At 37.3% G+C, this 27,374-nt stretch overlaps 2 protein-coding genes across 3 annotated transcripts in view; one reads left to right on the forward strand and one right to left on the reverse strand.

Moving 5' to 3' along the window:
- LOC144973458 (pyrethroid hydrolase Ces2a-like) overlaps positions 1 to 21,908 on the forward strand; it is a 42,253-nt gene extending 20,345 nt beyond the window's left edge. For both annotated transcript variants that reach the window (XM_078915927.1, XM_078915928.1), the window contains exons 2-7: positions 12,914 to 13,533; positions 14,579 to 15,151; positions 15,484 to 15,610; positions 17,521 to 17,712; positions 18,309 to 18,374; positions 19,503 to 21,908. In XM_078915927.1, coding sequence (XP_078772053.1) covers positions 12,976 to 13,533; positions 14,579 to 15,151; positions 15,484 to 15,610; positions 17,521 to 17,712; positions 18,309 to 18,374; positions 19,503 to 20,140 — 2,154 coding nt within the window. In that variant the 5' untranslated portion in view covers positions 12,914 to 12,975 and the 3' untranslated portion in view covers positions 20,141 to 21,908. The remainder of the gene's footprint in view (positions 1 to 12,913; positions 13,534 to 14,578; positions 15,152 to 15,483; positions 15,611 to 17,520; positions 17,713 to 18,308; positions 18,375 to 19,502) is intronic.
- The window catches only part of LOC144973468 (core histone macro-H2A.1-like), a 592,749-nt gene that overhangs the window by 343,969 nt on the left and 221,406 nt on the right, over positions 1 to 27,374 (reverse strand). The gene's annotated exons all lie outside the window — the stretch shown is intronic.

Here is a 27,374-nt window from a genome sequence, read left to right on the forward strand (position 1 = left end):
GATACTTTTGTAAAAATCTGATTTTAGTTAAATTCATCATTTGAGAACGTGACGACACAAATAATTTTTGTAAGCTTGATATCATTACGCGTTTTTATCTAAGGGGAGGGGTAGCTACAATATAAGAGACATTAATAACTTATGATGATAACTTTTCTCGGAATGAGAATGGTACGATACCGTCACCTGGCTCTTCAATCAACGTCATCCACAACTCAAAAGAAAGAAAAAAAGAACAAAACAAAATACAAAACAAAAACAAACAAAAAACAATGGAGACACAAAACTAACAACAATATTAATATCTATCTTGCCTGATGTAGACACGAGAAGGGGATCACCCGATAACACGGACACTCTCGTTATTCATTTGGACGCCCCCGACGTGCACTTAGTTGCAGGTCTGATAACCCCAGGTCTGGTGTTGTGGTCTCATTGCTGTAATAGAAATAACTCTCAAACCTACACAAAATATTGTCAACTACAGCAGCAGCCTCTGATGGTTTTCACACTACTTTGTTATGACGATCGACCCAATCAGCAAAGTCTTGTCCGCATTCGTGCACCGTCGCAAACCCGCTGGGTAGCATCGTCACAACACACCGTTCGACTAGATGCTCTGCCGTCTCAGGTTCTTGCCCACAGCGGGTACATGTTGGACAGGTAGAAAGACCCCACCGATGAAGCGAGCCCATAATTGCATCCGGTTATCAGACTTGCAAAATATGGTTACGTCGGCCGCCCCCCCCCCCCCCCCCCCCGATACCGCCTTTCTCAGACAACTACAGTACTCGCTGGATTCTAGCACGCCGAATTTCAGCACGCTCTGCAAAATAAGGATAATGTTGACGTCACTCAGCTCTTTGTTGTTTTGAGACAGCCATTTTCATAATAAGTCCTCACTGAACTATTTCAATCAGGATATAAACGTTCAAGATTACTCATAATTTTGTGTGTTGGTAAGTTTTATGTGGCTGGCGGATGTTGTGAGTATTTTACCCAAATCAATAGCATCAATATCGATCGTTGGAGCTGGTTGACCAAATTTTACCTATAGATAGAATGAAGTTGACGTCACTCGGGTCTTTGCTATTGATTTTTGCCATCCGCGGTTATGAGTAATTCTCACTAAACTGTATTAACCAGACTATAACTGTTAAAGGATACACATAGTTTATACTTCCGGATGGCAATGTTGTGAGCTTCTTAGCTAAGCGCATATTATCTATATTATGCCCACGAGCATCGGATTTCTACACGCTCGGATTTTTGCACGCTTTTTGGGTTCTCCCGAGAACGTGCTCGTATCCAGCGAGTTTTTTTTTTTCTTTTGTTTTTTTTTTTAATTCGTATTTCATTCTAGTGAAATGCCCCTCAACTCGTTGAAAAATTCTCAAACCTTAGACTTCAACGAAATATCAGGTTTGAGCTGTATTGACAAGTCTTCTTCTTCTTCTTCTTCGTTCCTCTGATGGACATCTATGGCTGCAGTCCGATATCTGCTATGAAGTCTGTGGTCCGCTTTACCATCAGCAAAAGAAAATAATAAAGCTAAAAATAGACAAAGAAAGGAATGACACACACCTGGAACACAACAAGCAGGATCCAATCCATGCCATTCAGCGAAGTAGCCAAGTCACCCTATTCCGCCTCCGAACAGGACACAATAGACTAAGAGGACATATTATGTTTATTGACAAGTCGAGGGCAACTTTAATTGAATGATATTTGAGGTAGAAGTCTTGGGTTCGAGTCCCGAGTCCTCGGAAAAGTTTCTTTACTACCATTCTCTCACCGTACTCAGGTGTAAATTCGTACCTTGACGATAACAGGGTTATCCCTGTCCGAAAAAAAAACCCAACTTATAATATCTCGTCTTATAATATATCTTATAATATAATGTCTCGTCCTACATGTTAAGTGTTGCTATTGGCTAGTGACCCCTTGTAAAGCGATTTGAGCATGTTTAGTGGATATTTGTTTTAATTACTCCCTTTAACTACGTCGTCTAGGCATTCCATGAAGGAATAATATAGATAATCCTTCAAACAAGGCGTCTGATGCCAACAGGAATCACCCATGTTGTCCAACGTAGTGGATATTGCGCTATATAAAAGCTCAGGAATCACCCATGTTGTCCAAGGTAGTGGATATTGCGCTATATAAAAGCTCAGGAATCACCCATGTTGTCCAAGGTAGTGGATATTGCGCTATATAAAAGCTCAGGAATCACCCATGTTGTCCAAGGTAGTGGATATTGCGCTATATAAAAGCTCAAGTTTTTATTTTTAAGGATTGTTCTTTAGAAGCTTTCTGGCCAAAATGAGGAGGGGAAAATGTTTGTTTTGTCAGATGATTGCAGCATAATGATTTGTCATCGTGTCACAATCTCCACTAACGACACTTTCCTAAAGTTATTCTGGGAATGTGAGGATAAATGGTCGCTTCTTTGTAGTTCGTTAGTCATCCTTTAGTCATCCGTCCGGTTTTGTGTCAGCAAACCTGCGTGTCCTTAGTTGCAGGTCTGATAACCCAAATTGTTATGGATTCATTGATTTAATGGAAATACTCGCAAACCAAAGAAATTAATATATCTATTGTCCATTACAACAATGTTGAAACAAGCCATACATGCGTTCTGTTATCAGACCTGAAACATATGTGTACGTTGGTCCACACTCTTAAAAGACAGAGCAGTCACAAATACCAATCGGTAACGATCGATGTGAACATTTAGCAGGTCTGATAACCGAACGCAAGTATGGGCTTTTTTATAGACAATATAGACAATATTTTGCGTTGGTCTGAGATGACGTACAATTATTTGCAGGTCTGATAACCCAATTCCTTATGGGCTCATTGTTGTTATGGAAATCTAAAAAGTGACGCAACTTATTGTACATTACAACAATGTTAAACGAGGCCCATAAGTGGGTTTGGATGTCAAACCTGCATAATTTATGTCTGAGAGTAATGCAATTACAACAATGAGCTCATAACAATATGGGTTATCAGACCTGCAAATAAGTATATGTCGGAACCGATCAAATATCCAATTTTTTGTCTATGCTAATCTGACAAAATTCGGATTGTGTGACTGAGATTATGGTATTTAAATGAAAATTCTCATGAATATAATTTTGTTGTTTTGTTTTTCTTATTTTTAACTCATAGTAGGTGCAGCTAAAGTAGAAATGTATCCGACATCAGACAGCTTCTGGGTCTTTTAACCCTCTCCTTACCACCTACAGAAAAATCGTCACATTTGTTACGACACAATATACATTTTTCTTATTCAGATTTATTTTGTACATCACAAATTTTGAAGAATGATCTTTGTTTAATTAATAAGAACAAATAGTTGTTTGTAGAGAGCTTGTTTTTGTTTTGTTTTTTTTTTTTAGTTTTAAAAATCATATTTTTCTGCTGGGTAAGCCTGCCATTTTGGGAATACTGAAAATGATCGGTAAGGAGAGGCTTAACCAGTTCACATCGTACTCTGGAAAACCATGTATTTAAAAATTTTAAAAACTCGTCCTTTAAATATCGATTGATTGATATAAAATGACCTTCTACTTGACAAAGACTTTCATACCTGCAGTAGGATCGAATCCTGATCGCCGCAAAGTTTTTATTCTCTTTTGTCCTTTTTGCACTTTTCTGTTCAGTTCATTTCTTGTTATCAGCTACTAGTTAACAATGTTGTATCTGTCGGAAAATAAATGTAAACCTCCATATAGACGTCATGACTCGTTCTACTTTTCTACTCACTTCGTCTCTTGTTAATACCAACATAAGCGCCTGCTCCACTTACTTTTCTGAATTGACTTATAGGTGATTTCCACCCAGATTTTTAAAAATGGAGCTTTTATATAGCGCAATATCCATTAAACGTGCTCAAAGCGCTTTAGAAAGAGTCCCTGACCAACAGCAACACGCAACATTAAGAGCGAGACATGACGCCTGTTAGGCGATAATACAATTTTATTTCCGGCAGAGACAACTCTGTTAACGGCCAGGTACTCAGTTTGCACCCGAGTACGGTGAGAGAATGTGAGTAAAGAGTCTTTTCCAAGGACTCAATATTGCCCCGACGGAGGCTCGAATCCAGGACCTTCCGATCCGAAAGCGAATGTCATACCACAGGACCACATAACCGCACATTACCATGATCTATACCTTTAACAAAGCTTAATTCATCACCCCAGCAGACTATAATATGATGGAATCAAGTTTCCATTTCATATGACTTCCATATCGCCGCCTAACAGGTGCCCCTTTGTACTATATAGAAGGAACGGAATTGACACACTCAGCTCTTTGTTTTTGTTTTTAGCCAGCCATTTTTCATGAGTGATTCTCACTAACTTGTATCAATCAGACTATAAGCGTTTCGGGTTGTTTTGTGTGATGTTGGTGTGCTATATCTGGCTGGCGGATGTTTTGAGTATTTTAACTAAGCGGATAGCATCACTTTATCAAACTTAAATAATAAATAAATAGATAATTAAATATGTAAAATAAATTCTCTTTATTCATGTCAAGAAATTAATTTGTCTTTGCGATGTATTCCATAGAAAGACTCGAATAACTAAGGCGTCAGTCGCAGTGCAGCGCCGCAAAGTGAGCTAGGGCGAGGTTACTTTCACAAGGGCACATAGCACAGCGACTAGTTGAAGTTGGTATCTTTCGGGTAAGAATCAAAAACCACACCGCTGAGCCACGCTTTACTCCTATCCTATCCTATCCTTGCATTTATGTCAATTGTCAGGTAAACTTTGACACCTGAGTCGAGGGGCGTAATGTATCTTACACAAAGACTCAACGCGAGTTCAGGGATTCGTTACCATTAACAACCTCCCAGTTAATATCCATACTCAGCATCGCTTGGTTTTGTTACAATTGATACACAGTACTTCTATGACATCGATGTTACATCATTTTTTTCATTTCAACTCAATCGTTCCCACTTTCAAAAGTGAAAAAAAAAATTAATCCGAATCGTATAATCTCCTCAAAAACTATTATTAAAAAAGGCTGCCTCTATTCTCACCCCCCCCCCCCCCCCCCCGGCCGATTGGATTACCGAAAAAAACGTCGCCGGCTTTTTGCGATTTGGATTTGATTGATTTTTTTTTCAATTGTGCAACTTGTGACAAGAAACTTAACAAATTACTGCATTACAACCTTTGGATTAAACATACAACAATTGTGGACTACTATTATGAAGACTAGCATCCGGGGGTGAGAAAAGTCACTTCGATTAAAAAAAAAAAACACTTTTATATAGTGGCAATATCCACTAAACGTGCTCAAAGCGCTTTACAAGTGGTCCCTGGCGAACAGCACCACTTATCAAGTAGGACGAGACATGGCACCTGTTAGGCTATATTATTACAATTTTACCGACAGAGGCAAACCTGTTAACGGCCAGGTACTCATTTTACACCTGAGTAAGGTGAAAGAATGTGAGTAAAGAGCCTTTTTTCCAAGGACACATCCATGCGCCGCTCAGAGCGGGACTCGAACCCTGGACCTTCCGATCCGAAGATGAGTGCCATACCGCATAATTCATCGTCTGCCTTAGCCTGTCCTGCCTCTCTATCAAATGACCATCAAATCCCTGTCGGCGTCAACTGGCCTCCAGTTAATTATAGTTGATCTATGCACTTTTTTTTTTTACTGTGTCAGCTTTTTGAAGAGGTCTGTGCAGGAATAACCCATCTGTTTTCCCTATCCAAGCGTGTCAGAATTGTTTTTGTTTTTTGTTCTTTGTGGGGGTTTTTTAATTTTTAATTCTTGTTTGTTTGTTATTTTATTGGGGGGGGGGGGTTAATTTTTTTTTTTTTGGGGGGGGGGGGTTGTTTTTGTTTGGTTGTCTGGTCTCGTTGTTTTTTGTTTTTTGTTTTGTTTTTTGTTGTTGTTGTTTTGTGTGTGTGTGTGTGTGTGTGTGTGTTTTGTTGTGAAACAGTCTATATAGGGTAACCAAGCTTTTTTCCCTATCCAAGTGTGTCAACTTTTTTTTTAAGCAGTCTATGTAGGGAGAACCCATCTTGTTTGTTTCATTAATATCGTATCAGGATTGGTAATCCAAACCGCTGTCTGATGACCGTCCTTTGACCTCACGGACACGCTTGACCTGGTACATCTTACCTGTACTACGTTTGTGTGTGTGTGTTAGAACGTGCTTGTGTATGAGTACGTATGTTGTTATTTATCTATATTTTTTTTTTCATGCGTTGTTTGTTTCGTGCACAAATTTCATAATTACATGAATGAGAAAAAGGGGGCGGGGAAGGGAGAAAAGATATAATATATTAATGCTTTGCGTTTAGTTAATATACTCGTACTCACAACATCCGCGAGCCAAAGTAAACATACCAACAAACAGTATATATATCTATATCGTTTATAGTCTGATTGCTATAATTTAGTGAGAACCAATCACGAGCGGGCTGTCTCGAAATAATAACAAAGAGCTGAGTGACTTCAATTTTGTTCCTTCTCTTCATTATGAGAGAGAAGAAAGCATGTGTCGTGTGAGATGACGCATCGAAGATCAATTTCAAGGTGGGTGGGATATTTGATTAATTCATAACAAAGTTGTAATTGTAAACTTAATCTTTACGCCTACAGATAATCAGAATTTCGAGCCTAATTCTCACGTCATTGTTTAGGTTTTGATATTTTGATATGAATATTCATTTTGTCAAATAAGTTCATTATTTCTCTGTCGCGAACAAATGATATTTAGTTGGGATGCAACACGGTAACATGAATTTGTCTTTAAATTAATTATAAGATGTAAGGTATATTTCTGACTCATATATCTCTATGTAAAGAATACTGTTTTAGAGATACGAATTTCAGTCGTGCTTATCGTATACTAAAGGCACAACTAAGATTTCATTTTTTTAAAACTATGAATCTTTAAAGAGTTCTTGACAGGGTATAAAAATTTTGAGTTTTGAAACATTTAAGGTGACTATGAAAGAATAACAGAGACACCCTTTTCAGATCAGAATGGTGTTTTAGATTTATTTATTTTTAAACAACTACTTTTTCGTAGCAGGAAAGATATTGAGCTTTGAGCTTTTATATAGCGCAATATCCACTAAACGTGCTTAAAGCGCTTTTACAAGGGGTCCCTGGCCAACAGCAACATCTAACATTTAGGACGGAACATGACGCCTAGTAGGCAATATTACATTCTTTTTCGGACAGAGACAACGCTGTTAACGGCCAAGTACTCATTTTACACCTGAGTACGGTGTGAGAATATGAGTAAAGAGTAAAGAGCCTTCTCCAAGGACTCAACTATGCGCCGAGGCGAGGCTCGAACCCAGGACCTTCCGATCCGAAAGCGAGTGTCATACCACTAGACCACATAGCCGCAGATATCTTCATGCAAAAACAAAAATTATAGTTGGAAATCGTCACGTTAAGTCAGTATTCTCCGAGTGAAGTAATATTCGGATTCCTGATTTCGTAATAGGGGAAACGTCAGTCTTTCTAATTACAGACGTTATTCACTACAGTCGGGTTAGATAACTAGAGACTTGGCACGACCTTTGACCTCAATTGCGACTCCCAGCTCTTGATATAGTGGAATGTTTGACAGATAAGTGGACCTACTGGTTGAGTTTCCTCACAATTATAATCATATATTCGTTAAAATGACAAAACGGTCTTTTTTTCATATTGGTTCTTATTTTTTTTAACAATGCAAATTGATGACTTGAGAAAAAAAAATGTGATGTCAAAAAACTGTTCCTGTCTCATTGAAAGTGTAAAACAACTCTTCTAGAGGACTGAATACATACCTTGTGTAAAGGATCTTCTGGTTTCAGAGTGATGGCATTTTATTTTCTAGTCTAAAATATATGCTGGTCGTCAATAAAGGTCATCCATCCTCGCTCTTATACGTCCCGTAATTCTTAGAATCTGCCTTTATATCCTGCTACAAAAATAGTTATGTCACCTTATGATTCCAATTGTATTATATTCATTATTTCTTCTCCGAATGACTGGTTACATACACACTTCCAAAGATTTAGGAACCAGGAAATTAGAAGGTGTGACGTCACGACTTTTCTTCCCTATGAATGTGACATCTAATTCACCGAAATTCTTAAACACGAGACTCTTTCGAAGCATTACAAACACGACTAACAAATACCCTGATAAGTCGTATAGTCCGCTCTTAAATCACCTTACTCTTTCAATGGAAACTTCAGGGCCAGACATGACAGTTGAGGTCAGTGTCACCCAGTTGATCACCAACCTCGCCCGTTAATGCTTGGTATTGCTACACAACGTATCACGATGTTTACTCTATCGACATCCATCTACCACTTAAAGAAGAAAATGCGTTACAGATCCTGTAAAGGATACGATTTTTATTTTTATTTATCAAGCCATAATATCCTCACAATAAATGGAACGAAATTGACGTCACTCAGCTCTTTGTTATTTTTCTTTTCAGACAACCATTTTAATAATAAATTTTCACTACTAAAATTTATCAATCAGTAATCAACATTTAAAGTTACACATAGTTTTGTGTGTTGGTACATTATATCCGCTGGCGGATGTTGTGAGTATTTCACCCAAACGCAAGGCATCAAAACTCCAGGCTTAGGTTGGAACATAAACTGACTCCGATTAACCAGTTAACTGCCGTACCGTAGAAAGACACGTATTAAAAAATTTGGCCAGAAATCTCGTCCTTCAAATATCGATCGATTTAAATTAGAGTCCCTTCTCTCATCTTGCCAAAAGTTTCTCCTACCTGGGGCTTTAAGGAAGACGTCGCAAAATTCCAGGTTTGAAAAGTGTTTGCCAAGATGAGGGTCATTTAAATCAGTCGATATTTGAAGGACGAGTTTTCTGGCCAAATGTTTAAACACATGTTTTTCTAGAATACGGCAGTTAAAATAACAGTGCCGGGGACACGCTGCCATTCTATCTGGATGAAAGACATTGGAGTCGAGTGAAGTAATCTAAAACTTGCCTTGACCTAAGGCATCAACCTGACTCCAGCAACGGATACGGATGAGCTGACAAAGTGTTCCGAAGGAGAGACAAAGCTAGCGGTACAGAATGCTAACTTAGCGCTTCGCTTTGCAAAAATTTGTATTTAGATATCCGTCGACGGAGCGAGCACCTAGGGAACACGCCTTTGGTGTGATTGTGTGTGTGTGTGTGTGTGTGTGTGTATGTGTGTGTGTGTATGTGTGTGTGTGTGTGTGTCAAATAATGGCCTCCGTTTGGAAGAGAGAAAAACTAGCTGCCACCAATGGTATAGTCTATATTTACTTTCTAATCTGTGGTGAGATTTAAGTCACCGTGAACACTTACTTGGAAGACTTATCTCTTTCTACTTGTTCTGGTGTTCCGTATTTTGTCTTTCACAACAAGAAATGAAGTGCCCTGTCGTGAATAGCTCATACGGTAGAGATTGTCACGATCACCCCGGCCAGGCGGAGTTGTCGTACCAGTTAGGTCGCGGGTTCAAGCCCCCATCGCGCTGCTGTTTTTATTTATTACTAAATTCCAGATAGACGATAAAAAATATCTCTGTCGTCAATCTGGAATTTAGTAATGTATTTATGTCTTTATTGTTTTTTTGTTGTTGACTGAAGAAGGGTTTTGAGCCCGAAACGTTCCGTGTTTGGCATTTTGTTCTTTTTTTAAATTGTTATATTCATTTGTGTTTATTACTTTTTACAGTCCACAGCCTCTAGCAGCCTAGTATCACTTGAATCAAATGTTGGCGTCTAAATCACATTGACATAATACTAGTTTATGCTCTGCGTCACATTTCTTCTGGATTTGAAGTTCACGTATTTTTATTTTTTTTTTTTGGGGGGGGGGGGGGGGGGGGGGTTTTTTTGTATTTGGTTTTTTTTTTTTTTGTTTTTTTTTTTGTTGTTTTTTTTTTGTTGTTTTTTTTTTTGTATTTTTTTTTTTTTTTTTTTGTTTTTTTGTTGGTATTTTAGCAGTAGTGCAATATAAAGACATGCAGTTTTATTCGACCCGATTGTAAATTTTATAACATTATAAATTATGGTCTCAAGCCATCGAACTATTTGTTCAGGAAGTTGTAAATGAGGTCAGCGTCGTTAGGTTATTAACATGGTCAGTGACTTGGGATGGGTTTTACTGCCCGGGGTTTTACCTCTAAGTCACGGCTATCAAAAAGTCACTTATTACATTGACGTTATGAAGTCACCGTAGAGTTACTTATATTATGTTATACTATTGCTGTGGTGATTTGGTATCATAGATTATAGAATCAAATTAACCAGTTAATTGCCGTGCTCCGCAAAACCCGTATTTAAAAACTTGGTCAGAAAACTCATCCTTCAAATATCGATCGATTTAAATGACCCTCATCATATAAAAAATTCTCAAACCTGGGAATTGAGGGAAGACTTCGAGAGGCCCAAGGTTTGAGAGTTTTTCACAATCGATCGATATTTGAAGGACGAGTTTTATTGCCAAATTTTTTAATACGAGGTTTTTTTTTCCAGCGCACGGCAATTAACTATGAATATGGCTGAGATATGTTAAATGAAAGTCTTGTGTAACATGAATAGACATTCCTATACACAGGACTTGATCAATTAAATAGTGCCGTACAGAGGAATGATTCTCATTATTTAATATGTGGAGACTGGTCAAATATTTGATCACTGTGTCTTAATGTGCCTTTTAATACTTTAAAATTTATCATTTCCTCTTAATTATATTTTATGGTGCTTGATGTTTGATGTGTGTCATTCTGTTTGACAAAGCAATAGGTGAAAGGAAGTGTAACTCCCTGAATACATATTTACAATACTGCGCAAAACGATGTGTTGCGTTTTAACCTCGTAAAATGAAATTTAATTCTATGTCTTCATTCGATTGTGTTATTATTGAAATATGGTATTATTCCACCCCTCTCCCTAAATAGTAACGCGTAATGATATCATGTTTACAATAATAATTTGTGACGTCAGATTCTCAAAAGTTAAATTTCACAAAAAATTAGATTTTTAAAAAAAAAAAATAAGCATCATTTGAATACTTTTGAAAATGTCTTTTACTCAGAGATGACGAAATCGGAATCGATTGAGGGGTAGAATAAAAGATTTCTTACACTCTTGTGTTTTGAAATTCGAACTGTGTTTCAAACGCACACTCGCAAGTTCGTGCAACGTTTGGAAACTCGTCCGGAATTCCAAAAAGCAAGTGTAATAATCGTATATTATTATTCTACCCCTATCCCTAAATAGAAACGCGTAATGATAATATATCTACAATATTAATTTGTGACGTCAGATTATAAATAGTTAAATTTCACTCAAAATTAGATTCTTTAACTCACTCAATCCTAGAGATTTTTGCTACTTTTCAACATTGGAAAAATATGTATTAAAAATGAGCATGTACATAGATAGTTTTATTCAACTACCATGAACATGTAAAAATTAAGAACATTAGCTTTGATTTGTCTCAGAAAAATGTAATTAAATAGGCATGGGGTAAAAGTAACCCCGGGTATACTACGGATATATTCGTTGTTAGGGTTGAGTGAGTTAAAAAGAAGTATCATTTAAATATCTTTAAACACGTCTTTCATTCAATGATGGCGAAATCAAAATTCATTGAGGGGCAGAATAAAAGATGTCTTAAGCTCCTGCTTTTTGGAATTCGAACTTTGTTCCCAACGCGCTCTCGCAAGCTCGTGCAGCGGTAGGGAACACGTCTGGAATTCCAAAAAGCAAGTGTGTAAATATCCTATATTATCAACCTGCCAACTTGAAATTGGAAAAATTCATAGTTTCCAAGGGTAGACATTATAACTATTTTTTTTAAACATTACCAATTTGTGTTTAAACACGTTAAAGTAATGCTTTAAACTCCTTTATATTCCAGCTTTGACAACAAAACTTTGTTTTCAAAAAGTTTATTGAATTAAAGATCTAAATATAATTGTCAATTAGGACCCAAAAATTCGTAAATCTACGAAATTTTCGTGGTAGAAGGCAGGTCTGTATTATAGAGGCCGATCAATGGCGAAGTGGATAAGGATTTGGAATGGATAGATCTCGGGTTAAAGAAGAAAATTGAGATTATACTGCTTTTTATTCACGTTCTCAAACTTTTTAAGGATTTGTAGGATATTAGGAGGGAGGGGGGGGGGGGGGTTAGTCATTGATTCTATCCTATAATTTATTTGTTTATAAAGCAGAAAGTCAATATGAGGACAACTCATTTGTCTAGTTGATTTTACCAGAACGCTTAATTAAATCTCTGTCTGGTATATCAAAGTCTTCAGTTGTATTTATCAATGAATTAGAGACATCGTTAGATAAAGGAAGTGTATGTCTGCCAGCCAAGCACATTGGCCTCCCTGATGTTCAAAAAGTATTCACACACAATTTAATTTGAATCTGTTACACAGCGTTATTGCACACATCAGTGTGTTAAAAGACTGTGATAAAAACTCACAAACTGTAAAGGCACTCTTTCCAACTGGCAGGCAGCTAATGACGTTGGTCATGACTCTTGACATCCAAACAACATTCCTTTATAGATTATGTGCGCTTGGCCAAGAAGCTCACAACATTGCCAGCTGGATATAAAACCCACCAACACACAAAACGGTGTGTACCTTGAACGTTTATAGTCTAATTGATACAATTTAGAGAGAACTATTCATGAAAAACAATTTTAAAAAACAATAACATAGAAGTGAGTGACGTCAATATCGTTCTATCTGTAAGCTTCCGAAACGCAGACTTTAAAGTGGAGAAGCCATCTTTAAAAACATTTAATTAACCCTTAGTTAAAACTTTTCTGAGTAGATACATTTTGTTAAACATCTCCGCTATTATGAAATAATCTCATTTCTATTCAACAGATGATATGATGTGGTGCAACTGCCTTTAAATTTATGAGCATTTATCAACAACTGGCGTCACCATGAATCGCCAGTTCAACTACCAACACCTTGAGGAATACGGCGACACCGATCAAGATGGCGACCTCCAGTCGAAGGAAAATTACGATTCGTATCCAAGAAACGATCCTAATAGTTTATTATCAACGGACGTCGCAGACGATGTAGATTCGAGCGTCTTCCCACGGAGTCTGTCGCCGTCTCACTCCGATTCAGATTACCATTATGATTCGCATCCACACAACAACGCACACAGTTCTTCGAGCCCATCCTCTCCAAGGACGGACAGTATCAAATATACCGCTTTAAGACCAACCACGGTCGTTGAGGAAGGATACGAGGACGATGCAGAGCAGGACCAAGAAAACTTTGATTCCCATGTACATATAAATATTCTCACTACGCAACACAGGAAACGGAAGTTTAGAAGATTCCATGTGCTTCTTTGTTTACTGTTGAGCGCAGCGGTGATCCTTATTGCATTTTGTTTATTGTACATTTTTGTTTTCTTTCCTTCTACACGAGGCAAGGTCGTCTTTTCAGATGGTAAAATGCACACCGAGGATCTGGCTAGATTACAGGTGGGTGTTTGGAAGAGAGAGAGAGAGAGAGAGAGAGAGAGAGAGAGAGAGAGAGAGAGAGAGAGAGAGAGAGAGAGAGAGGGTTATTCTTTTGTTTTTTTTTATGTTTGTTTTTAATCTTTTAATCCGTGCCCCGGAAAACCACGTATTTTCTGGCGAAATTTTTAAATATGGGTTTTTCAAAGTACACCAAAGAAATTGGAATAGTCTAGATTTACAATTAAAAGCATCCCCAAAAAAAGAAAGACAAAGGGGTCTGTTTCAAACAGAGAACAGATGTTTAATCAAAGAGCCTACTCTCAGTGAAAATAGTTTGAGATCAACTAAAAGTCGCATTCAGACGAATGCACAGGAGCCAACCAAGAGGAATACGCTCAAATGTTTGCTGGAGTGGAATCCTGATAAAGTCAACACCGCCGGACCAGAAAGATTGGTTGAAGTTGAAGCAAGGTGACCTTCTTCGTAATCAATGGAACGCACTTAGATAAAGGAATAGAAACTTTGGAACCAATAGGAAATGTTGATTTTAAGCAGAATTTGACTTTAAAAGTGTTGACCTTATGCGGATTCCACTGTAGATATGTATTTTTAAACAAACAAATATATGTATGTATGTATGTATGTATGTATGTGTGTGTGTGTGTATATATATATATATATATATATATATATATATATATATATATATATATAATACTACACGGCATAGTTGAGTCTTTGGATGAGGCTCTTTACTCACATACTCTCACCATACTCGGGTGTTAAATGAGTACCTGGCCGTTAAAATCGCCAAACAGGCGTCATGTCTTGTCCTACATGTTAAGTGTTGCTGTCGGCCAAGAAACCCTTGTAAAGCGCTTTGGGTATGTTTAGTGGATAAACATTATCAAACAAAGGGAGTAAAAGTGACGCATCTTATGTTAGTAACCTTAAACGTTTATTTTATGTTGACCAAAATAAGTCATATAAAAACCAATAACAAAGAGCTGAGTGACGCCAGCTTCATATATTCTGTTCATAGTCTTTCTGTCTGTCTTTTCTCCAGAAACTCGGGAAAAATGTGGTTGTTACAGATTGCGGTCTGGTGCGCGGAGAGCATGAAGACGGAGCTTACGTTTTCAAGGGCATTCCGTACGCCATTCCACCGACGGGGAAAAGGAGATGGAAAAAGCCGGTCGCCAGGAGTTATCACAAAGGAAGTTGCTGGAAAGACGTTTTAAACGCCACGAAATTTGGAAACAAATGCGTGCAACCAAACTTTTCAAACAGTGATGAGATTGAAGGCGATGAGGATTGTTTATTTCTGAATATTTGGACGCCGTCTTTAAGACCAGCGGATAATTTCCCTGTTATGGTTTGGCTTCATTCGGGAGATTTGATTCACGGATCAGGCCATATGCCTGGAATGACGCCATCAGCGGAGCTTGCCAGGGACACTGGGGCTGTCTATGTCAGCCTAAACTATCGTCTTGGCGTGTTCGGATTTTTGGCTTTGAATGAGCTGAGAGAGGGGAGGGAATCCGGGGGTCATGCTGGGAACTATGGGATAATGGATCAACAGCTGGCCTTGCGATGGATACAAGACAACATACGTCACTTTGGCGGCAATGAGTTCAATGTAAGTTGTGGTCCTTCATAGAATTGTTTCTCAGAATACTTTAATAGGCTATGGCATTATGACAACAATTACCAAACCACCGCTACCACCACCACCACCACCACCATCATCATCATCATCATCATCATCATTGTCATCATCATCATCATCATCATCATCATTCTCATCATCATCATCAGCATAGTCATCACTATCACCACTATCAACAACATCAATGATTTTTTTTTTAAATTAAAAAAAGACGAAAAAATAAATCACCAAAAATCCACCTATGATCATCATCATTAATTACGCACACCCCTTTTCTGACCTCTGACCTCTGACCTCTGCAGGTTTCTGTGTTTGGTCACGGATCAGGTGCCACCTCCATAGAAGCCTTGCTGTCCTCCCATTGGAGTCAGGGACTCTTCCACAAAGCTTGGCTATCCAGTCCAATCGCAATCGTCAATAAGACATTAGGTATACATATTATTCTTGTACTTCCCTTAATGGAATTCCGGACATATTCCCAATTTGCTGCACTACTCCTCAGTCTATAGGGAACAAAAGTTTGATGTTAAAAATTGGTTCCAATCTCATTGGAAGTGTAAAACTACTCTTCCTGAGGACTGGATACATACTCTGTGTCATTGATCTTCGGGTTTCAGAGTAATGGCATCTTATTTTCTAGTCTTGTCGTTATTGAAGATCATCTATCCTCACTCTTTAACGTTCCATAATGCTAATAATCTGCCTATACATTCTGCTAGAAAATAGTTATGCCACCTTATGATTCAATATTTAACATATTCGTTATTAGTCCTCCGAAGGACTGGTTACATACACACTTCCAATGAGTTTGGAACCGGAAAGTAGAAGTTGTGACGTCACAACTTGTCGGCCCTATTCTGAATTCGTCATCTTGTTTGAAAGACAGATAAAGAAAAAGAGAACGGGAAATTTGCTTCCTTCATTTCTAATGTCTAATTTAAAAACTAAAAATTACTGGGGGAAAAAACACATCACCCGCAGCGCAGCGCCGCAAAGTTAGATAGGGTGAGGTGACGTGCTCAAGGCCACAGAGCGCGTTGGGGACTCGAACTCTGTCTTTTTGAGTACGAACCAAAGACCATACCGTACTGCCATGCTGCCGCCCCTATTTGCCAAAGGATTTAAATGATTCTTCTCATCGATTCCATATTTTGAAATTTAATTTAATTCCTTACAAGCTGATGTCATTGATTGTTTCTGGAGTAGTGTGGCTCAGCAGTTTCGTCTTAAATCCCTACCCCAAAGGTATCGAGTTCGACTACCCGCCGAACTATTATTATTATTATTATTATTATTATTATTATTATTATTATTATTATTATTATTATTATTATTATAGTTATTATTATTATTTTAACGCTGTAAACGGCCAAGTAATCATTTTAAATCTGAGTAGGATAAAGGAATAGTGTAAGAAAATAGCCTTTTGTTAAGGACGCAACTTTGCGCCGCGCCTTCCACATTTGGACTCCAACCAGGTTCAGGGGCCGAGTGATGTACATGACAAGACCAAAAAGCCACACAGTACCATAGCCATCGGATTGGACAGAAATGAGAGCTTGGTGTTAGAGGAGGACCCACAACATTTGTGGAGAAATAAAGGCTATAATAAACAGGCACTCGTCTGTTTTTATTATTATACTACTGTATTATGGAAATTAACATAGATAGGGGGCAACTCTTTTGAGCCTTCAATGGTCAAAATCGATCCGGTGATAACGTCTGTAGGTGGGCGCAAATGAATCTGGCAATTGGGTGGCCAGATCGCGGTTCCCAACGTCAAATGTCCGATCATAATATCCAAAGCAGATTTTAGAGGCCGATCATTAAGCCCTAGAAGATTTTCTAAATAATCATTTGAGTCAACGTGATAGAATTATCCCTGATTTAAAAAGGGTTTTCGTGTGAGTTATATATCAGTATATAAAAAACAGTTGTATAATTTTTAGATGTGTCAGTAATTCTATGCTCGTTAGCAAAAAATTTACATGAGCTGCACAGAACCACCAACCATTTTTAACTCTCTCCTTACCGATCATTTTCAGTATTCTCCCAAAATGGCAGACTTATCCAGAAGAAAAATTGATTTTAAAACTCAAACAAGCTCTCTATAACTTTATGTTCTTATTAATCAAACAAAGATCATTCTTCAAAGTTTGTAATGTACAAAATAAATATGAATAAGACAAAATGTATATTGTGTCGTAACAAATGTGACGATTTTGCTGTCAATGGTAAGGAGAAGGTTAAGAATGATTGTAGTTCCGCACGAGTTTCCAATTACGACTTTTCAATACTTATCGTTTGTCAAGTTTTAATTCTTTGTCATTTATTTCAAGACGATGCATGCAACGACAACAAGAAAATCCTGGCACACACAAAGTGTTCTTCGGCATCCTGTCTGCGTTCTGCGAGTGCTAAAGCATTGGTCAAGGCATCTCCATGGCCTCTCGAGCCATACTGGACATTGGACCAGATGTTCAACACCCCTAAAAAGAGTCAGATTAGAAATGGTCTTGTAATCTTTGACGGTACGTAAGTCCTCCATTTAAATCTTTCACTTAGTGAACATCGTCAGTAAGTAGTAGTAGTAGTAGTAGTAGTAGTAGTAGTAGTAGTAGTAGTAGTAGTAGTAGTGGTAATAGTAGTAGTAGTAGTAGTAGTAGTAGTAGGTATAGTAGTAGTTGTAGTTGTTTAGTAGTAGTAGTAGTAGTAGTAGTAGTAGTAGTAGTAGTAGAGGTAGTAGTAGTATTAGTAGCAGTAGTAGTAGTAGTAGTAGTAGTAGTAGTAGTAGTAGTAGTAGTAGTAGTAGTAGTAGTAGTAGTAGTCCTAGTGGTAATAATAGTAGTAGTAGTTGTTGTTGTTGTTGTTTTGTAGTAGTAGTAGTAGTAGTAGTAGTAGTAGTAGTAGTAGTAGTAGTAGTAGTAGTAGTAGTAGAAGTAGTCGTAGTGGTAATAATAGTATTAGTAGTCGAATATCTTTTTACCAGTTGTTGCCTCCACATTTCATATCCAGGACTCACTTGGTGCACGATATATTATAAACCTCTATATTATGTCAGATCATTGGTTCCAGATTCCACATGTAGGTTTTATTCTTATATTTATATTTTACTATTTTTTATTAGGTCATACTGTTACCTGGTCTTCTGAGAAAGAAGGGCCGATTGGCGTGGATGTGTCTGTGGTGTTAGGTAAGGAACTTGGCCAAATTCATGTTAATTTGGAACAGTTTAAAAAAAAATAATTAAAACATTTAACATGTTTTGGTGACATTAACATTTTGGTCCATATCATTATATGTTGGGCCTTAAATGAGTTTGACTGTTTTATGTATCCGTTTTGTTAAATTTGTTTATATAGACATATTTACATTCCGATCATAGATATTATTGTCGCAGAACTCTCAGTTTTCAAGCAAACTCTTGGTCACATTTTGGTGCATTTATACCATGTAGAATATGGAAATACAAAGTCGCTTGCAGAACTTTGAGGAGATGAGACATCTTTTTATATATTTTTTACCTCTTTCCACACATTTTATCCAATATTTTTCCCACTCAGAAAAGTTTGACCCACCGTCTCATCACGGTATAATGTCGGCATGAGCCTGACTCTCAAAAATGACTGTCACTTGTCGAATTTATAACATTTTATTTGGATTAGAAACTTTCATGGAGAATGATAAATGGAGTTTCCCAAATTAGAAATAAATATTTTTTATAATTCTGGTCACTTTGACTTTAAATCAATGTTTTCTTAAAACAGTTCATTCCAAAATATAGAGAGTGCTTGATTGACACGATGTGTGACAATTTGTGTCAATAAATTGCCATCAAAAAGTGTTATTTGTTGGTTTTAAAAAAAAAAATGAATAACCCGCAATATTTGATGGGAAATAAAGGTTATTACGACAGGCACCCATTTATTTTAACCATCATACTACTGTATTGTGGAAATTAACGATAAAATCGGTCTGCTGATGAAGTCTGTAGGTTACCGCAAATGAATCTGGCAACAGGGCGGCCAGATGGCCATTCCCAAGTCCATGATCAAATTAATGACCGACCATTATGCCCTAGCAGGTATTCTAAATAAGAATTTGAGTCAACGGTTGTCAGAATCACCCTTAATGTTTTCTTAAAGCTTTGCATGTTACATGCATATCAATCTGTAAAAATTTTTTTTATAATTTTTAGATTTGCCAGTAATTCTGTACTCGTTGGCAAAAATTTAACATGGTCTGTACGAAACAAATTAGCTCCCAATCCTTTTTTAATTTTTTTTTTTAAAGAGTAGTTTGTTTTTTATTTTGTTCGCAGGCACCACATACTTTGAGATTAGCAGTCTTCTCTCGGAGAAAAAAGTCATCAGCCTGACAGAGGATGATTTCAACGACCTGTTGGTCCACCATACCAGCGACTACGGGACAGACACTGTCATTCAATTAAAACGTCTTTACTCCGACCTCCCACGACTTCACTACACAAGCCCCGTTGAGTTCCCTCCCCGTCCAAGCGCTTCTTTTGCTCATGTTATCGGGGATATTAGAAACGTGTGCCCTCTGAAAATATTAGCAACAGCAATGGAATTCGTCTTCTCGTCCCCAGTATACATGTACGCCGCTGAGATCTACCCGTCTCATAATATTCTCCTATCCAGCACAGAAACCAACTCTTTCGTCGGTTGGGATCTCCTGGCATTCTTTGACGGATTTAAACATTTGAACTTCCCAGCGGGCCAAGGTGACCTCAACTTTCGGAATCTGATGAGACAGGAAATTATGAGTTTTGTGAAAACTGGAAAACCGATAAGTACCCGTTGGAAAACGGTGAATCACAATACTGGAATTATAGAGAAGGGGGTGACGGTCAGACCGGCTGCATCCAATTATTTTGACCACTGTGAGTTCTGGGACAGACATCAATTTTTCAGATATTCATGGAGGGATACAACTTAGGTTAACAACGATTCTTGGATTTAAACATGCGATACTGCAACAACAGAAACAGCAACAAAAGACCAGCATGTCTCGCTAAAACATGTGAAAGAATGAATATTATAAATTATGTCCCTTGGAATAACATACCAAAACGCTTTAAGCACAGTGCTTTAAAATATTTGAAGACATCCAGGTTTCATAACACAAACTGGGAAGAAGGATGTCAAAAGAACCCTCTTATAAAAGCCGAATTTTATGTGGAAAATGCACATCGGATTGTAAGCAAATCGACAGTGTCTGAAATGGTGGATTCTTTGACAATCAAAATTTTCTGTGCATTCACAACTTTCTGGCATTACTGTCACGGAGTGGCATCCATACTCTTCCATTTCCTCCTCCTCCTCTTTCTTCTTCGTCTTCTCCTCCTCCTCCTCCTCCTCCTCCTTCTTCTTCTTCTTCTTCTTCTTCTTCTTCTTCTTCTTCTTCTTCTTCTTCTTCTTCTTCTTCTTCTTCTTCTTCTTCTCTTCTTCTTCTTCTTCTTCTTCTTCTTCTTCTTCTTCTTCTTCTTCTTCTTCTTCTTCTTCTTCTTCTTCTTCTTCTTCTTCTTCTTCTTCTTCTTCTCCTCCTCCTCCTCCTCCTCCTCCTCCTCCTCTCCTCTTCTGTTTCCACATCAACCAACTGACTCAACCAAGCGACGTACTACCGTCGATATGCACTAAGACGATTAAATAAATCAAATTATCATTAATTACCTAAGTCGACAGATAACAAACATATAAAATACATAATATGGTGCTTTTTCTGATGTACTCTGCTGAGCCTTATTACACCTTAACTTTGTTTCATAAAGTATTATTAACTGGGAGATCTTACACGAACAGGATATTTTTTTAGAAAGACTTAATAAAAACTGGCTGTCAACTTACAAGAAGGAATATTTAAAGTTTGATATACCAACCTGCTTTGTGTATAAGTATCATATTTCATTTCGAGGACGTCAGAGACTCTTCCAGCACCCCAGGATATATAAAACCGAAGACATAATATTAAGCACTCACGCTTTTTGAGATTGCTATTGAAATCTGAAATTATATATCAGCTTCGAAATAAAACAATATTAGACTTAAAACAGAACGTTTCGGCTCAAACCACTACTTAAGCCAATAATAAAAAATATTTTTTTAAAAACCCAATAAAAACATCATTCTGTATTTTAAGTGATTTATTAATATTTTAATTGGGTTTTTTATTGGCTGAAGAAGGGTTTTAATCCCGAAACGTTCCATGTTTGAAACTTTGTTCTTTTTCAAAGCTGTAATAATAAATATTTTGTTCATTATATTTTCAAGAGTTATATTGAAGATCTGATTTGAATACATATCGACTTCTGTAAACCTTGTGAATATTGTTATAGTTTAATTTTGTATCTTGGAATAATCTTTTGATAGTAAACTGCATACAAAATCAAATCTAGTTTTATAGTGTTGAAGAAAGAACGCCTCAATGAACATTTTACTTACGATTACTACAGTGTTTGATAATATATCAACAATATTATTGTTATGACAGCGAGGTCCTCAAATCCAAAATTTAGACCAATTAATTTGGAAACGTTTATATTGGTGCACCGGGCTTAAAAAGTCTTGTGCGTCCGCATTTTGATTACGCCCTGAAATGCGATTGTGTGACCAAATTTTGCTCTACACTTGAAATGTTATGATTGACACACCTGGTTACTTAATACTATTTAAACACACCGTAATATTGACGCACATTTAATTTCATACGATGACATGTTGTTATGCTTATATTTAGGTTATTATTATTATTATTATTATTATTATTATTATTATTATTATTATTATTATTATTATTATTATTATTATTATTATTATTATTATTATTATTATTATCATCATCATCATCATCATCATCATCATCATCATCATCATCATTATCATCATCACCATCATCATCATGATCATCATCACCACCACCACCACCACCATCATCATCATCATCATCATCATCAGCATCATCATCAGCATCATCATCATCATCATCATCATCATCATCATCACGATCATCACCACCACAATCATCTTTATCATTTTTAATCTACATCAAACTAAAAAATCAGTTTGTAAAATCAAACAATCTGTCATAATTTAAGTTTTATATTGTGTGCAATTCAAACGAAACGAGTATCTACGTGTAAATATTTATAAGCTCGATAACCAAACTCAAATTATTGTTTTACTCGTCTTTGCTGTAAAGTAAGATAATAAGAAGTCCTTCAGAGCCCATGAAACCAGAGTTTACCTCGGTTTATCTAGCGTAAAACGGACAATGACAATTGCTTGCTATTCTTTGGATAGGACGCTAGTCTATCGGTAAGTACTTTCCGCCAGATCTAACAGATCCAGAAATCTTGACTGCTCCTGAGATCGATCTCGGTCCATTTGAGTGTGAAGCAAGTACTCTACCAACTGAGCTATCGGGACCCCGGTCTTTGTTGTAATGAATGGTATGTGACCTAACGCCTCTATCCAGTATTAATTCCGAATGGTGGTGATATAGACACTGATAATAGACACCTAGATAACCACGCCTCTCGGACAGTCGTCAGAATATAAAAAATGGCAGCGATTGGTAAACATAATGAACTGCACAGGTTTTACAACCGATTGTATATGTCTAGTTAAAATACCCACTATTTTACCACTTGATCAAAAGAACCAAACAGAAAACTTTGAGTAAACGTAAACATTTATAATATGATCGAGAAGATCGTGTGATAACTAGACATCCATCTGGCAATAAAAAAATATAACAATGAACAGAGAGATGTCGATTTGTTTCTAAACAACCAACCATGTTTGTCCGAGGACGTTTGAAGGTGTGTTACAAATTCCATGTTTTGATTGGTCAAGAATCTACTGGTTAAGTGGCATTAAGGCCTGGATTCTGTACTTTCATTTAAACAAATTTATGAGTAAAATGACCAATTGTGACGTTGGATATTTCTCAAACTGTGAGCACTTTTCACTATGTGGGTCATTTTGAGCACACTTTTATAGACAATAACACAAGAATGAAATCGACGCTCTCTCTCTGATAATTGGATTCAGTAGTCTGATGTCACGCGCCCGGCAACGGCGGCCATCTTGGTTCTAAACAAAGAAAATCATTACTTTTATTCTTCATGCTGGCTAGAACTTTTCATTTCCTTTTCATATGCCTTGTGATCAGAATGTGTAAAAGTCAAAACATGATCAAATTTATGGGGTTTTTTTCCTCTGGATACGCGTTTAAACTCGCCGGATAAATATTTCATACGGCGTCCGCCATTGTTCCGATAGTTTAGAGCCAGTGTTACTAAGTTACCATGCGTCATAAGGAAGGAAGTGATGTTACGACTATTGAAGACTATTATTATTGTTTTGCTGACTAATCATCACACGATTTTCTCTATCAGATTATATACGCTTAAGTTTACACACTCTGTTGGTTCTCTTGTTTAAGCGATAGAACAGTGGGTATTTTACATAGACACATACCATCGATATGTCGATGGCAACAAATCTTGAGATTGTGGACTCGGTTGGACGAAAACCTGAGTATAGATAGTATGCAGATGACGCCACTCAGGCCTTTGTTATTGTTTTTGCCATCCGCGTTTGTGAGTTGTTCTCACTAAACTGTATTAACCAGACTATAAAAGTTCATGGTTACACAGAGGTTGTGTGTTGGTCCGTTATATTTCCGGATGGCAATGTTGTGAACTCCTTGGCCAAGCGCATTCTATCTATAGATAGTTCGAAGATGACGTCACTCGGGTCTTTGTTATTGTTTTTTGCCATCCGCGTTTATGAGTAATGCTCACTGAACTGTATTAACCAGACTATAAACGTTCATGGATACACACAGTTTTGTGTGTTGGTCCGTTATACTTCCGGATGGCAATGTTATGAGCTTCTTAGCCAAGCGCATACTATCTATAGATAGTATGAAGTTGACGTCACTCAGGTCTTTGTTATTGTTTTTTGCCATTCGCGTTTATGAGTAATTCTCACTAAATTGTATAACCAGATAAAAACGTTTAACGTTACACATAGTTTTGTGTGTTGTCTGTTATACTTCCGGATGGCAAGCTGTGAGCTTCTTAGCCAAGCTCCCATAGATTGTCCTCCTTCTCGTAGTTTAAATAAAAGACCTTTCCACGCGGGACTGGTGTCTCACTGTTGTGGCTTGTTGTACCAATGACTTGTTTGATTTTGTGAGTTTTGTCCACTCGTAGAAACCATCGAGCTCCCCCCCCCCCCCCTAAAAAATTTGTTGTTTTTTTTAATTAAAAAAGTTAGTGTTTACTCCTATACTGTCCTGTTCATTGTGTCACTGTGTTAGACACAGCTTATTGACAGAATACGGAATTAAGGCATTCATCTAATTGGTCACAGCTAAGGGACATAATCTAAGAAAAACAAATTTCTGAAGTTCAAGTTCAAGTTCAACTTCTTCATCTACAAAAGGTGAATTCCCCATCACTGCAGATTTTATACAATGGGAGCGATCTATATTCATGTCTTCGTCCAACCTAGTCATTGATCACAGGATTTGTTGCTGTACAATGATTGGGCATTTCTCAATAATTTAGCACACGCTGCTGTGTTATGAAAGTTGTAACATATCCATGAGTAAAAATGACCAATTGTGACGTTGGATATTTCTCAAACTCTGAGCACTTTTCACTATGTGGGTCACTTTGAGCACACTTTGCAATGTGACCAATGACCTTGAACATATGGAAAGGCAATACATATCATCTTCATTATGTAACCACCTGGTTTCGTAAACTGGGTCCCTCATTATAAAATCGCTGGATTGCTCTACCCAACTTCCTTTGCATGCTATTTCCTCACAAGTCCTTTTTTTTTTATTACCCTTCAATGTACAGTTACATTCCATAATTTGAACTTTAAGTCACCACAGGAATATCAATAATATTTCATATGAGCCTTCTTTATAATGATGTTGATTAAAATGTTATTTTTCTTCGAAATGCATTTCTTAATACTGCCTTATAGTATTTCGTGTTGACTGAAAATCAATTAGATTATGATGCATGTGAAATGAAATTATAGGTACATACTACCAATGTTGTGTACGTTGTAGTTACGTGTTTTGTTGTCGAATCCATCGCATGAACTAATCTATACTATCTTATTATATTGGACTCAATAAATCCAGAATGACAATTTAATAGAAATATATTAGTATTTTCTTTGTTTTGTTTTGTTTTTGTTTTTTAATTGGGTTGGGGGTAAAGAAGTGGTTGTTACGTTTTTCCTTTTGTTTTTGTTTTGTTTATGTTTTTAGGGTTTGTTTTTTTTTTGTTTTTGTTTTTTTTTTGGATTTTTTTTTTGTTTTTTGGAGGGGGTGGGGGAGGAAGTTTTTTTTTTTTTTTTTGTTGTTGGTTTTTTTCTTTGTAATTACCCGAGGAATCTTGATAAAGTCAACACCAGAAAGTTTGGTTGATTTGATCCTTTATCAATGGAACACACCTAGATAAAGAACAGAAAACGTGTGACCAGCAAGAGGTGTTGACTTTAAGCAGAAGTTGACTTTAAGAGTGTTGACTTATTGCGGATTCCACTGCATTTAAATCAAAATCAAAAATCTAAATTCCCTTTATTCATACCATAGGGGAAAATTGTCTTTAGGGTGTATTCCAAAGGAAGACTGGAATAGCCCAGGCGTCAGCTGCAGTGCAGCGCCGCGAGGTGACTTGCTCAAGGTCACACAGCGCAGCGGGAGATCGAACTTGGTACCTTTTGGATACTAAGCAAAAACCGTACAGCTGAGCCACGCTTTAGTATTATGATTTAAAGAGGAAAACACTTGTATAATTTTGCCTCATTGAACAATTATACCCTGAGTGTTTTGAAACTTCAAATTTTCACAGATAATTCCATCGAGTCTAGTAGATTGCTTGTGAGTGTTAACTAATTGTTTATCTAGATATGGCTGAGCAGATTATGAGAATCACTTCCTTATTTTATGTACTTTATTCCATTGTGCCCTATCCTTAGTAAGGTCCAGCATAGTCTGATACAACTTATTGGTGTTCTCTGGGGAACTAGTTGGAGACCTATACGCACATCCAGCTAGTAATTTTTCACCATCCCTCACTTTCACTTCGATCCAAACACTCTCATTAGCTAACTTTTGGTCAGGTGTCAGGGTGATTTCTTGTGCACCTATCTCCTCTTTCACATAAATGATGATACCCCTGTGGCCGTTAATTTGGTTGTCAAAACAATTAGAAAATGAACAATAACCATCCATGTCAACTTCAGCTTTCTGTACAGCCCACTTAAAATGTTTTGGTAAAACTTCTGATACAAAGAAAATATCTGGCTGCTCATGTAAAAGAAAATGAGACAACTCTAAACGCTTGTTTAACAAAGTATCTACATTTGTACACATGCATTTTAGCATTGATTTTGGACGTCCTATTCCATCCTGTCCTTGCCCGGGTTGAGGATAACCGCTGTTGGTGTATCCCTGAAGGCGTTTACTATTCTCATATGTCTTATGACCCATCTGGCCTTCTCCCCGTTTCTGTCTGATTCGGCTTGCTTCTGTTGTTTTAGCTTGACAAGAGCTCGCGATTCTTCTCTTTCTAAAGGGGTACGATCACGTCCAATACTAATTTGTTTAAACTCAGGCTTTGATCCAAGGTTCTTCGCTGCTTTTAGGATTTGTGATACTTGATCACTGTTAATTAATATGATCTTCATAGGTCTATTATCGTCATTCTTTTTCCCTAATCTGACAATCTTCCTGTACTCAACTCCTGTCTCAATCTCTAGACCCTGTCTACAAAGCTTCTGAAAATATTTGGCATCCGCCTCCTTGCGGGCTTCAGGATCAACACATTTGTGAACCGGAACATTGAACACAATTAGATTGTTTTTTCGTGCTTCACGTTCAGCCATCTCTTTGAGACCGTCAGATGCTAAATTTGCAGTGGCTTCACCAATCTTTGTTTCAACTTCATTTTGCGTGCTTGATAGCTTGCCTATTTTCACCTCCAGTGACTTATTATTTTCCAACTTTTTGAGATCCACTATTGAAGCTTTGTGTGTGAGTCCACTAAACTAAACACAAAGGGAGCGTTCACATATTACGTCATCAGCTAGGGGGGAGGGGGGGGGGGTCTACCAAATGTTGACATGTGTTGACATGG

This window comes from Berghia stephanieae, chromosome 5 (assembly GCF_034508935.2).
Source record: "Berghia stephanieae isolate SIO BIC M18660-M18661 chromosome 5, UCSD_Bste_1.3, whole genome shotgun sequence".
Lineage (NCBI taxonomy): Eukaryota > Metazoa > Mollusca > Gastropoda > Nudibranchia > Aeolidiidae > Berghia > Berghia stephanieae.